The sequence below is a fragment of the Limtongia smithiae genome, assembly GCF_038497785.1.
Source record: "Limtongia smithiae strain NRRL Y-17922 unplaced genomic scaffold V1518scaffold_1, whole genome shotgun sequence".
Classification (NCBI taxonomy): Eukaryota; Fungi; Ascomycota; class Lipomycetes; order Lipomycetales; family Lipomycetaceae; genus Limtongia; species Limtongia smithiae.
Window position 1 is genome coordinate 1,188,709 of NW_027117622.1, and position 12,903 is coordinate 1,201,611.

The following is a 12,903-nucleotide window of genomic DNA, read 5'->3' on the forward strand; positions in this document are numbered from 1 at the left end:
ATTGAGCGGGATACATCTTCCTGCATATCACACACCCTAACGCGGGATGAGGCTACGAATTTTGACGAACGAGAATGGAAGGAAAAGAAAGAAGCCGAGGGTTGCATGAGGGAGCGAATCGTGTCGCGTGTGGTTTTGAAAATGTTTTTTGTGCTCGATTGTCTTTGCTGCGATGTAAATGCCGCGCCCTTCAAAGTGTCATATCTTGTATTCTAAGTTCCCTAAATGTAGTGTATATAGTGTACTAGTTTTTAATCATTAATTGCGGAAGAGAACAACTGTCGGCAGAGTGGTGCCCCCCTGAACCGACATCGGTCGCGAATACTCGATGGGACATCCCCTCTGATCGGCGAGTCAACAGGACAGACCGGGACCCTTGTGACTCCTGTAATCCATCAGCTGCGCCACAACTCCTCACTTGATCGTACATCGATACGTTTATTGTACTATTCTCGACAACACGCAAGTATCGATCAAGGATAGGAATACCAAGCCGAGGCACCGAGGCACCGATGCGGAATGTCAAACAGCTGCCGCGGGCCGCGTGGGTCGTGGACCAGACAGTATTCGTACTTAAAGTTATCTTATCGCCGCGGAGTTACTACATACAGCCATTGAGCTTTATCTGCATCGGTCAAGGTTGCCAAATGAAACTATGGCGCAAGCCGGGGACAAGCCACGAAACCCGCACACTGACATTATGCCGAGAGTAATTAACATATGCAAACGGCATGCGCCGTTGCGCACCAGCAGCGCGACTACTGCAGCAAGCGCGCCTCGACGCGCCGGACACAGCACACCGCGACAACAACGTGTCGCGGTCTTGTTCGACGCATCTCACTCGCAAGATTCCTGCTGCTGTACGGTTTATTACACGCCTTGGAGACTGAGCTTTCCGAAGTTTCGACCAATTTAATGGGCGCGGTGTCTGAAGCGACGGCTGCTGCGGATGTAGTGGATGTCGTCGTCGACACGGCAACAGGCGGTATGATGATGAGTCCAATGTCCTCGTACGGCGGCGGGAACGATGCCGCTTGCGAAGATATATTTTATGGGATTGGTGGTGATGATGAGGATGCCGGTGGTCGCGTGCGACATGCCGCGCTGCGAGGGGTAGAGGAATCTGGGGAAGTCGTGGACGCGTATCGCGACGACGATGGCGGCGATGAAGACGTGGATGGGGTGTCCGAAGAGGAGAACGAAATGGACGGGCACTCTTACTATAACAGCTTTGCCACGACGCAGAGGGCTCTCGAGGTCGTTTTAACCGACGTTGGTAATAATGAGCACGTCGCCAACCAACCTCGCACGGACGACGCAGACGCACCCGAATATGTCCCACCAACGGGCGCACCTCTCCTCAAATTCTCCCTCACCGCCGAGCAATCCCAGCGCAAGCGTATACATGCTGGCGACTCCGTGTCAACTCAGCACCGCAAGTACCATCACGGTACCCCCAAGGTCGGGACTACTAACGACCGCATCGATTTCATGAGGGGAGTTAGCGCCGGATCCCCTGCTGCCGATCATAACAACGGATCGTCTAACACGATCGAGTGCGGGTTAAACGCGGTATCATCGCAATGGCTCTACCGCGAGCAGCAACAGCGCAAGGAAGAGCAGCGCCAACAGATGCTCGACGAGCGCCGCGTGCTCGTACAGCAGCTCGAGCAAGAGCGCGAGCAGAAGTTGCTGCAGAAGCAACTACTGCAACAGCAACGCCAGCAGCAGCGCCAGCTCGAGAAGCAGCAGCACCGCGAGCAGCAGAAGCTGCTGAAGGAGGAGCAGAAATTGTTTCAGGAACAACTGCGCACCCTACCGCCGCAGATGTCGGAGGATCAGCGTCGTGTGCTGCTGGAGCAGCAGCAAGAGCAGGAGGCACGTCGGTTAAAGCTGCTACGTCAGCAGCAACAGGAACTCGAGGACCAGAAGAAGCAGCAAGAGTACGAGCGGTTGGAGCTCCAACGACAGCGCCAGCACCAACACGAGCAACTCGAGAAAGTCGAAGAGCACCACCGACAGCTAATTCTTCAGCAACGTGAGGAAGAAGAGCGTGAGCGCGAGCTGCGACAACTACCCACGCATGTGGAGCAAGAGCAGCGACGCATGCTGCTGGAGAAACAACAGAAGCAAGAACAGCGTAGACTGCACAAACTGCGCGAGAAGCAGTTACAGGAGAGACTTGTACGGCAGAAGGAGCAACAACGACTCGAGCAGCTGCGTCGACAGCAGCAGCAACAGCAGATAGAGATTCAGGATCGGCTGTTACAGCAGCAGCAGCAGCAGCAGCATCTTCAAGAGGAGCAACAGCTCGCCTCGCGGCTCGAAAAGGCACGCGAGGAGAAGCAAGCCGAAGAGGAGGAGCGCACGCAGCAGCAGCAGCGACTAGCACTATTGCAAGAATGCGTACTTGAAGAGCACAGTGAACAAGAGCAGCAGCGCCTGCAACAGCTCCGGTGGCAGCAACTACAGCAACAAGAAGAGATTGCGCGCCAGCTGTTGCAGCACCAGCCAGTGCTCCAGCAGTTGCTTGAGCAGCAGCAGTACCAGGAGCAGCAGCGGCTGCTGCGATTGCGGGAGTTGCAAGAGATGCAGCGACAAATGATGACGCAGCAGCAGACACAGGATCGGCAACAGGTATAGCATGACTTTCTTTCTCTTGGAACATGAACATGGCACAACACATTTTAGCATTTTCCTCTATTTGCTTGAACATGGTCTCGAACATGTGCAGCTACGATAATACAGCATTTAGCATTTTTCACTGATATAGAACTTGATCCTCTGACTGAGAGAACTTGACTCGACGTAATCTACAATTGTCTCGCGGCAAGTAGTGATGAAGTAACACGAATATTGCGATTGATGTTGCAAACCAGCGGCGGACACAACGAGATCTTACTTTATCTTTGGAGTGTGGGACTTGACTGTACATGCCACTACCCAGAAAAGACTCCGCATGACCATCCGAGTCCTACGGCACAGAGCCCAGTATTGCAGAGCATTAAAGCCGAGCCACTAATGAGAGAGACACCAGAGAGAACTAGGAGCGACACGAGAGACAAAGGCATGTTGAATCTGTTATTGGCCGTGCGAGAACCGTTCAGTCATGGAGCGCAAGGCAAGTTGCTACCCTACCGCTCACACACCTCCTGATTCCCCGCCTGCCCACGACTGGTCACCGTGACGCGAGCAAGCGAGAATAGTGAGCCTACGCGCTTCACATTTCAGCAGGCATTAGTTCCTCGCGCACCGAAAACAATGCCACCATATCCACAACAGATGTGTGAGCATACAACGAAAAAAGGTGAAAAAAAGAGAAGAAGAGTGGGAGGAAGCCACTGGCGGGGGACTTGTGCTCCAAACGGCCGTTGGCACTCAGACTGCAGCGTTGTGGACGGTCTACCGAATACGAGTCGCATGTGAGAAATTCCTTGCCCTCGCTATGTCTGTTCCGCCTTCACACTTCAGATATTTCAGTTGCAGCTGTCTATAGAGTTCAGAATTCCTATGATTTGATGATAACTCAAACTGCGCCTACAGACGTACTTCGCGTACCCTGCTATGACGTCATACGCCGCATACGATGTGGCCTCTGAACAGCTCTTGAACAGCGCAAGGTTTTGTGTGGTCACCGTGTCAGCTTTTGCGACTTGCAGTCTACAGCGCGCGTCAAAAACAGAACTTCTGCAATAACAAGTATGCTGACTGACAGCGAAGTAAAATTGATGGTCTAGTGGCATTGCGAATTGCTATGTACAGTGGTGACTCGTGAGTAGGTCATAATGGAGTACCCCGCAAAGTCATGACGTCACACCGTTATCCTCGACTCGCGTGCGGCGCGTTGGGAGATGCTCCAGCTGAAGCTATCGCCTTTCCACCTAATAGCAGCATATCTTGCTCTTCGCCGGCGCTTTCTTCCCTCACGGCTACTTTCTTTCCCTTCGCTACTCATTTCCGTAACTCACGATCACACTTTCGCAATTTTGCTCTTGACGTCTCAGCTTCAGCACTCAACTTAACAATATGGCTCCCGTACGCAACCTCAAACGCAAGCTCCCTCTCAGCCAGGTGGCCGCGGACAATGATCTTTCTCTCACCGAACCGCAACTCAACTACGTGCTCAACATAGTGTGCGCTATGATTCTTGCGCATCGTGGTCGAGTTTACGAGAACGAATGGACATCCGTCTCTGATGACATGAAGTGCGGTCGCGACACCTGCAGGTATGTACCCAGTCCAGGGCGTTATGATCACGCTAGAATGCTAACACTGTGCCGCAACAGAATGCGTGTCGAACGTATATCTAATGCTTGGAATGGCGACAAGATCGCGCGAATGAAGAACACTCTTCGCGGCAGCCGTTTCGACCGCGCACTGGCGACGGAGTTCGCAAAGTACTCCAACCAGGCACGTCCGGCACCAGGTACGGCGCTCGCAATGGGAGATGCTGTACCAGCATGGATCTCGGCTTTCTTCCGTGGCAGCAGCGACAACATTGCGACGACCTTTGATGGGATCCCGTCGCCACCAGCAAAGGCCGCTACGAAGCTCAAGAAGCCGCACAATGCGACCAAGTCGGTAACAGTGGTTAAGGTGGTCAAAGCAAGCAAGAAGGGTAATATGGTGAAGGCGGGAAAGATGAGAAAGACCAGAAAGATGATTGCTCATTCAACGCCTATGCCGCCTTTGCAAGCGACGCCATTGGTCCCCACATTGGAGACGTCATCGCCGCACTCCATGTTCGAGGAATTTACTCCCGCTATTTCGCCGATGGAGATTTCTCCACAAGTAGCGTTATTGCCAACTCCGCCACTTACCACACCAGAAGAAGCACCGGGGAAATTACCGCAGCACTTCATTTTCGCGGAATTCGAGGCAGACTCTGAGGTCATTGCGGCCGCTAAGATTCTCGCAGCTCTCGCAGCTGCTACAGTCCACTGAGTTCTAAAAGCTCCCACAGCTCTCGACAAGATGTCGACTAGTTATAACATAAGCTAGATCTATAGTCGGCTGATTCAACATTAAAATGGCGTTTTGAAAATTACGATGGAAATATGGCGTTCTATTATTACAACTAAACAAGAATGGCGCTTTGGAAATTAACGATAAGCCGGATTTAGGCTTTGGGTGATTGACTTGTATTGCTAGTGGTTATATGTAATATCATTGGGTATCAATCATAAGAGCGTAGCTATGGTTGACCAGCTGATCTCAGAGCTTGGTGGCTACTGGCGCCGTGCACCTTGGCTGCGCCTGCAGCAATACCACAAGTGCTATTGACTCTGTGTACGCCTGTGCAAGCCATATTTCGTCTGTCATATTATTCTGTCCGTGGTAACTGAAAGGCCTATAGGTTGAATAGTCCCATATTTGATGTAGGAACTGATTTATTGCTGCACGCCATAAGATTGCGAATGCGTTGAAGTGACACGCCGCGATGATATGCGTGAATCATGAGATAGACGCAGTATAAGGTTGCTGTTTGGCACCCATCGAGTAAAGGTAGTCACTTCTAGCTAGCAGGCCTCAGAGGGTGACAATCACCGCTATCTCGCGCGCAGTGTCGAGGTGATATCAAGATTCAGACCTTCCGGGGAATGGGTATGCATTCAGAATTCCAGATCATTCGGCTTGCTGCTCATTCATCGTGTACCATTTCCCCTCTAGTTGCGTCAACCTGAACGCCGTTTGTGATGCGGCAGAGAAACTTGCATATAGCTCAGGCGCATCTCCAGCTACTTCAGCTCTGCGCACGTTCTCTTTTTGGACAGCTGCAAAAGCATCAGCTCGGAGTAGCGTTGACATTTGATATTGAGCTTACGCTTTGCCGGGCATCGTATACCCTGCGAGTCATGCACTGGAATGTTCTTGGATAGTGAGGAAGCAGAGCGGCGCGTGGCTGCCGTGTGTGACTTGCCAAACACCAGGCGCTTCTTCAGGCAATAGCCAACTGAAGGATCAAGCGGGATGTATACAAGCACGACAGGCAGTTGGTAGATAGATTGAGCGAGTGTTGCGCTACGGCGTTCATAGACGCGAGCGACTATGCTATCGCCACAAAGCATTGATGACGAGGCAAGTACGTAATGAGATTGATGTTACACAACAAGCACGGATATAACACATTTTGCTTTATGTTCTTGGTTTTGATGGCAAGACAGTAGAGGAACGAGCTTTGTTTCTAGAGTGTGGGATTCAACTGAACACATCGCTACCCAGTAGAGATTCCACGGAACCATCCGAGTCCCACAATACCAGAGTCCAGTCGCCGCGCGGCATAATACCGAGCAACGGGCGAGGGAGATGCCAGAGAGCACCAGAAGTTCCACGACAGACACAGGCATACTGAATCTGCTATTGACCATGCGAGAACCATCCAGTCGCAGAACACAAGGCAAGTTGCTACCCTACCGCTCGCACACCCCCTGATTCTCCTCCCGCTGGCGACCCAGTCGCCACGACGAGAGCAAGCGAGCAAGCGAGCCAGCGAGAATAGCGAGCTTACGTGCTTCACATATCAACGAATATCGGAGACGGGCACGCCGATAATGATGCTGATAATGATACCACCATTCACAACAGATGTATTCGCATACGGTTGAAGGCGGGAGAATAAGAGAACGCAAGAGGGAAGAAATGGCGTGCGCCAGAGAATCGTTGCTCATAGCGGCCGTTGGCGCTCGGACCGCTCAATGTTGACACTCTACCGAATACGCGTCTCAAGGGAGCCAACTTGATTCACACAACCAGAACTGCCCTTACCCTGCCATCTGCGATCCCCTCGCTTATTCATGTCTTTCCGCTACAGCAAGTCGTTGCTTTGACACTGAAATGCGCTCCGGCTACGAGGACGTTAACCGTCCCGACCAGACACGCATTGGGAGCATAGAGGACACTTCAAAACACGCGAAACCGACGCGCTCTTATGTGCTCACCGCACCGCATTCGCCACCTTAGCAACCACATCACAACGCCGCCATGGGCCTGTTAACCACCATCCGCAAGCAAAAGATAAAGGACAAGGAGATCCGCGTTTTAATTCTGTACGTCGCCCCTGTAAAATTAAAGAAGAACTGACGGTTAACACCAGTACTCAGCGGCCTCGACAACAGCGGCAAGACCACCCTCGTCCGCCACCTCCTGCACGAGGACGTCTCAACCGTCTCACCAACCCTCGGCTTTGCCATCCGCACGCTATCTGACATCGGTGGTTACACGCTGCAGCTATGGGATGTGGGCGGCCAATCCTCGCTGCGACCATTCTGGCGAAACTACTTTGACCGCACTGACGTGGTCATCTGGGTCGTCGACGCAACGACCGTCGGCGAGGAGCGCCTCAGCGAGTGTCGAGCGGAACTCTCAAAGGTGGTCGCCGAGGATAAACTCTCTGGCGCTGGCGTACTTGTGCTTGTCAACAAGATCGATTCGGTACCGTCAAGTGTATCTATAGACGACATTGTCAAAACCGTGCGCGTTGCACTCGCACTAGACAGAATCACAAATCACGAGTGGATTATATTACCGTGCAGCGCGTATACCGGCGAAAACATCGACCAGGGCTTACGTTGGGCCATTGACGAAGTCAAACGCAGGTTATACCGCTTCGACTAAAGCTCACTAGACATCTCTCTTCCACTCTTGTACATATCGCATTAATTGCATTTTCTGGACACACTAGTTACTCTTACAAATTCCGCAAACAAAGCAATACTCCTAGACAAAATTTCCAAAACGATCCACGCCGAAAATATATACACTCACGCACTCACAACAAATTGCTCTAGCACCTTCAACTTGCGCATAACCCACGCTGCTAATATCTTTCCACGCTGCTTCTCCTGCAAGCGCGACCGCGGAAAATCCCCGCGAGCCACAAACGCGAATATGTCGACCACGATCTGGTGCTCATTCAAGACTGCGTTCGTAAGCACCGGCACCAGCGATGCTAGGTACGGCGGTCGGGGGCCCTGTGCTTGTGGTGACTGTGAAGCGGCAGCAGCGGCAGCGGCAGCGGCAGCGGTGGCTGAAGAGCCCTGCGAAACCTCGATCACCGCAACCACGAGACCACCGGCTTGGAACACCGCAGAACCGCCTGCGCATACAGCCCTATGGCTGCGCTCGATTGTGCGCTCAATATCGAATGGGAAATGGTTTAATCCGCCGACTTCGAACGTATCCCCTATCGCACCCAGCACAAAGAGCACCTGAATCTCAACCATACTGCCCCCCGGCCCGACAGGCCGCGTGACGGTCCGCAGAAATCCAAGGTCTCCCGTACGCACGTACGTGACAGGTAACATCCCCGCGTCCACGTCAACAGTGGTAGCCTGGAAGCGTTTCGCATCGAACGGGTCCTTAGACTTGTATAATCCCGCTGCGTTGCCGCCGGACGACACCCAGATCTCGCCGTACTCACTCAAATGACACAGTCGTCGTGTCTCTGGATGCACAATCGCGACATGTGTGCTCACAGGCACCATTCCGGAATCCTGCAGTGTCAATGTCGACACCCCGTGCTCGGCACTTGTAACCGTAATAAACCCGCGTCGCAGCTCGCGCACATCGAGCTTTAATTCCACAGGCTCGATGCACATGTACGACCGCGTCGTGATCATGGGGTTGAACATGTGCGAATATGCAGTGTTAATTGCCGTGCCATCAAGACCGCAGGCAGCAAAATGCACGCGTAACTTGCCAAACAAGTCCAGCTGCGGTCGTCCGTCGAATGTAATCATCAAGTTGCGCGTTTCTCGCAGATTGTATCCTTTCGGTGCCATCACTGCGATCGCATGTCGCAGCATCTGCGGGGTGGCGTATGTATCCTTCACTTTGTAGCGAGAGAGCGTCAAGAATAGAAGATGCGGGTTCGCAGCGAAATCAACCGGTGATATAAGATACGTCGAAGCACCTTTGCATCGCGTTAGCTTCGTTCCTTTGTTTGGAAACAAACTGCAACATACCAACATATATTCCCATGAAACACGTGTGCAAAAATCCCAGTCCCACAGTCGAACGCACGCACCCTATCACAGGTTTCGCATGGGTCATCTGGCACGTCTCTTTTTGAATCTTGCACATATCAAGAATTGTATCGTGCCCCAGCTGTACAGCCACGCGCCGATGATCTGCCGTCCAATAAAGCCACACTATCGCCGGCCGTCCCGGTGCAATCCACTGTGCCTGCATTTTGATCTTCAGGTCCTTGCATCCGCCAGACACGCGTCCGGGCTTCATTGTGTTGTACGACGGTGGCATAGTAGCATTGACGACATGTAATGACTGACGAATATGCTGCGATATAACTTTTCCCTTCATCGCGTGGTCTGTGTCTGTGTTCACCAATATCGCCTTCACGTTGTAGTCCTCAATCACATGCAGCAGAGCCGGCACGTCCTCGTTCAGTCGTGACGTATCCAACGGGGCTAATGGGATCGCAATGATGCCCAGTGCGAGACAAGCATGCACAGCATGTACAAAATCTTCGCCGTGAGTATAAATCAGCACAACAACGTCTCCAGCCTTCAGTTTGGCCTTAGTCATTAGCATGGACGCTACTGCTGCAACTTTGCCATCAAACTTCTTCCACGACATACTCTTGCTTTCGCGCGATTTCGAGTCAATGCTGCAGTATGACAGCTCCTCAGGCTGGCATGCCACTCTCCATGCAAGGATGTCGAAAATTGAAGTGAACTTCGACAGCAGACTGCCCGTACGGTCGTCCATAACCTCATCGCGCTCATCAACACCCGAATACTGCTTATCCTCATGCACAAGTAACTCGTCCCTGTACCGCGACGATGCAACCGACCAAATTCCGCCCTCCGCCTCGCTAACCTGATCGATCGCAGTATTGACGACCGCCTTGTCAACGCCAAACTTGACATACACGCAGGGGAGTGAACCAGTTTGGAATTCTTTCCTGCACAATCGTGTGCCCACTTCAGATCGTCCGTTTCGTATCGTTCGTGGCAACGTATTTGGTGCGGTGATCAACACGCAATACACACGCACGTTATGCACTTGAGCAAGAATAGCCATGCACTTTGTCGCCATATCCTGAAGCGCGTCGTGGTCCAGAACCACTGGTGGGCCCGTCGGCGTTTCGGGTGCGGTGTTGGCTAACGACGACTCCAATAACACCACTGGCAAATATTCGTTGTTTACAAATACGTCGAATGCTGAGCTGTCGAACACGAAAGGAATGGATTGCATAATCGTCTGCACAAGATGTGCAGTATAGTGATAGCGAAACTGTCGGTTCGTGTATATTAAGTCGGACTCCGTTATCGACGGACTCTTGGACCCCTCCCATTCCTTTCGCTGGCGTAATCGATCCTCATACAGCCCAAGAACATAAACCTTTCCAGCATATATGAAGCCGAGCAATCCTGTCCTCAAAAATTCCATCTGTTACAGCGGTTAGCAGAATCTCAGAGAAGACATAAAAGTTACCGTACCTCTAGTGCACCGTGCTGACCCCAGCACCGCGCATGAAATATCTCTTCTGTCTCCGTCGTCAATCCCCAGAATCCTCCACTTAGGCACGGGCTGTCGACCCAGATCTCGCCAACAACCAGATCGTGAACCAGCGTACATGTCTCTGGATCAACAATGGCCAATGTTGCGTCTGGAAGAGGATACCCAAAAGCGCCGACTCGTACCGTATCTGCTCGCTTGTCGTCCAAAAATCCACCACGAGGCGGTGTCGTAGACAGAATCCGCACGTTGTTTGTAGACAACGCCTTCTTGTCCAACAATAGCTCTGATAGATCGGAAGGGCCAGATAGCTCTTCATCCGCAGATACCTCAGGCATATGACATCCGAGAGATTCTTGCCCACCGAGCCAGTCGCGCATTGCGATCACCATGCCACCATGTTCGGATAAAGTAAGCATCGGGGCAACCACATCTTGAGCAGACTTGTTGCCCAGCGGACGAAGCCAACGATCAACCAAGATCTCGTGAAAATCCGGATCAACGGTCAAGCAGTCAATTAAACACCACTTGATGCTTGAGAAGTCGACGGCGTACTTGCGTGAGAAGTTCCGCGTCGCTAGTGGAAACCTTTGATAGTTGTACGCGACTTGCTTCAGTCCTGGATAATCAGCAAGAACGATAGACGGTTTATGCCGGCTTATAATATGTGCGTACAGACCGGCCGTGGATAGAGCCGATTGAGGAACCCAAACAAGTGAGTTCCCGGCGTACACAGTCATCAATACGCCTATGATCATGCCAATCGACTGCCGCGGGTCCAAATAGCTGATAACGGTCTGATGACTGGTTCCGATATGGTCAATAATTCTGCCGCCATCACGCGTAAGCGTCCCACCCATCGACGTCCGACGTCGTTGCTTGCTCTTGCTAGAGAGAATCGCAGATACGCAGCTCATCTGGTGCATTACAGTTTTGTGAGACATCACGACACCTCGAAATTCGCCGGTCGGTGCGCGAGAATATTCAATATAGGCAAGGTCTGGAACCTGCAACGCGGGAGGTTCTGATTTTTTAGATGGCGGGTGGTACGATCCGAACTCGTTGGTCTTCCACCATTCTACTCCGCGTGGCCAGGTCTCACCCTGTGCACTAAAATCACGATGGAACGTCTTCAAATTTGTGTCGGTCGTTAACGCGAGATGCGACTGCGTGTAGTTCAGAATGTAGTTGATGTCCTTGAACTTTGACACGGTATTGATTGGAACAGCAACCACACCAGCGAGAAAACAGCCCAAAAGTGCAACGACGAAGTCAATCACCTCGTGCTCACGATAGAGCAGTGTTACTCGATCACCTCTGTATAGCCCGGACTTGTCCCTAATAACCTGAGCAACCTTTTCAGCACGCGAGGCAAGCTTCTCCCACGTAATAGCCGATACCTCTTTGCCCTTGTTGTCTAGCGTGTATATGGCAGTTAGCTTGCCGATACTTCTTCCTCTATGTCGCAGAATCGCGGCCAAATTGTCGAACTTCGCCATCGGGATGTTGCCATTGTGCGGATCGAAGTTCGTTTCAAATATGTCTCTAGGCTCTAGTGGTTTCTGCAGCTCGCCCTTGAGCTCGTACGTGGAGGAGGGCTGCGTACGCGCGTTGGTATAGTATTCCGAGACATACTGTGATGAGTATACGCTTTCAGCTGTCTGTTTCATGAACAAGGCATAGTCGTGGTCCGCTGCAAGCTTCTCACTTATGGGTTGCGATGTGGTAGACTCTGGACGTGGCAGCGGCGAATGCTGAAACTCGTTCTGTGGCTCACTCGAAATTGGACTCTGTTGGGGATGTCAGTGCGATGTCGACAGCACACCGATTTCAGGACATACCGCATTATATTGATCAGTGTTCACGTCTGTTTGCGATGGATTGAAAAGCCCGTAGTTTCCGTCCGCGGGAAAAGGCGCGTACGGCTCCTCCGCGTGCTGCCCATAGTACTCGAGCAAGTACGCTCTTCGCTTTCGGTACCCCTTTTCGGTGACATCTCCTTCCTGCGAGTCGTTAGTAGGTCATAACGAAGCGAAAAGACCATGAACTATACCTCAAGCTCCAAATCGAGAGCCGCGAGCTGCTGTTGTAGCTCCATGTAGGAAACATGATTCGACGAGGTCGCGCTATCCTGCAAGGATGGTGCAAAGGACGGCCTGGAGTACACGCTAGCTGAGCTGATTTCGCATTCGTCCTGAGGACTCCCCTGCACTGCAGATGTGCTCATGCTGCCTCACAAGGCCGCAGAAGAGGGAAGAGTGACAAGAGTTCAGGGTAGACAGCAGCGCGCCGCCATGGAAATAATTAGAGTGGGAGTCGCGCCTCTCAGGGGTGGTGGGGGCGGGGAGAGGAGAGCAAAGGCGCAGCGCCGGTCGCGCAGATGTACAAACTGTGCCCGGTAGTCGCGTTGACAACTGGCAGCTC

At 52.3% G+C, this 12,903-nt stretch overlaps 4 protein-coding genes across 4 annotated transcripts; 3 read left to right on the forward strand and 1 right to left on the reverse strand.

The window, feature by feature from the left end:
• The first annotated feature begins 675 nt into the window (after positions 1 to 675).
• V1518DRAFT_30362 (uncharacterized protein) lies at positions 676 to 2,778 on the forward strand. Its single transcript, XM_066901099.1, has one exon. The coding sequence runs from the start codon at positions 721 to 723 to the stop codon at positions 2,641 to 2,643; it is 1,923 nt and encodes a 640-aa protein (XP_066762125.1). The 5' UTR covers positions 676 to 720; the 3' UTR covers positions 2,644 to 2,778.
• Positions 2,779 to 3,822: 1,044 nt separating this feature from the next.
• Positions 3,823 to 5,351, forward strand: V1518DRAFT_409389 (uncharacterized protein). The gene is made up of 2 exons (XM_066902358.1): positions 3,823 to 4,226; positions 4,287 to 5,351. Exons 1-2 carry the CDS (start codon positions 4,027 to 4,029, stop codon positions 4,942 to 4,944), a joined length of 858 nt encoding a protein of 285 aa, XP_066762126.1. The 5' UTR covers positions 3,823 to 4,026; the 3' UTR covers positions 4,945 to 5,351.
• Positions 5,352 to 6,825: 1,474 nt separating this feature from the next.
• On the forward strand, positions 6,826 to 7,898 carry V1518DRAFT_32161 (ADP-ribosylation factor family-domain-containing protein). Its single transcript, XM_066901151.1, has 2 exons — positions 6,826 to 7,046; positions 7,101 to 7,898. Exons 1-2 carry the CDS (start codon positions 6,982 to 6,984, stop codon positions 7,612 to 7,614), a joined length of 579 nt encoding a protein of 192 aa, XP_066762127.1. The 5' UTR covers positions 6,826 to 6,981; the 3' UTR covers positions 7,615 to 7,898.
• Positions 7,587 to 12,706, reverse strand: V1518DRAFT_443977 (uncharacterized protein; the record flags this gene model as incomplete). Its single annotated transcript, XM_066906447.1, has 5 exons — positions 7,587 to 8,911; positions 8,964 to 10,410; positions 10,461 to 12,269; positions 12,321 to 12,482; positions 12,533 to 12,706. The coding sequence occupies 5 exons, from the start codon at positions 12,704 to 12,706 to the stop codon at positions 7,761 to 7,763; spliced, it is 4,743 nt and encodes a 1,580-aa protein (XP_066762128.1). The 3' UTR covers positions 7,587 to 7,760.
• Positions 12,707 to 12,903: the final 197 nt, after the last annotated feature.

Excerpts from the sequence above, each read along its gene's own strand:
- V1518DRAFT_30362 (XM_066901099.1), top strand. The coding sequence starts at position 721 with ATGCAAACGGCATGCGCCGTTGCGCACCAGCAGCGCGACTACTGCAGC.
- V1518DRAFT_409389 (XM_066902358.1), top strand. The coding sequence starts at position 4,027 with ATGGCTCCCGTACGCAACCTCAAACGCAAGCTCCCTCTCAGCCAGGTG. Across the intron at positions 4,227-4,286 it reads TGCGGTCGCGACACCTGCAG|AATGCGTGTCGAACGTATAT; the intron begins GTATGTACCCAG and ends GTGCCGCAACAG.
- V1518DRAFT_32161 (XM_066901151.1), top strand. The coding sequence starts at position 6,982 with ATGGGCCTGTTAACCACCATCCGCAAGCAAAAGATAAAGGACAAGGAG. Across the intron at positions 7,047-7,100 it reads GAGATCCGCGTTTTAATTCT|CGGCCTCGACAACAGCGGCA; the intron begins GTACGTCGCCCC and ends ACCAGTACTCAG.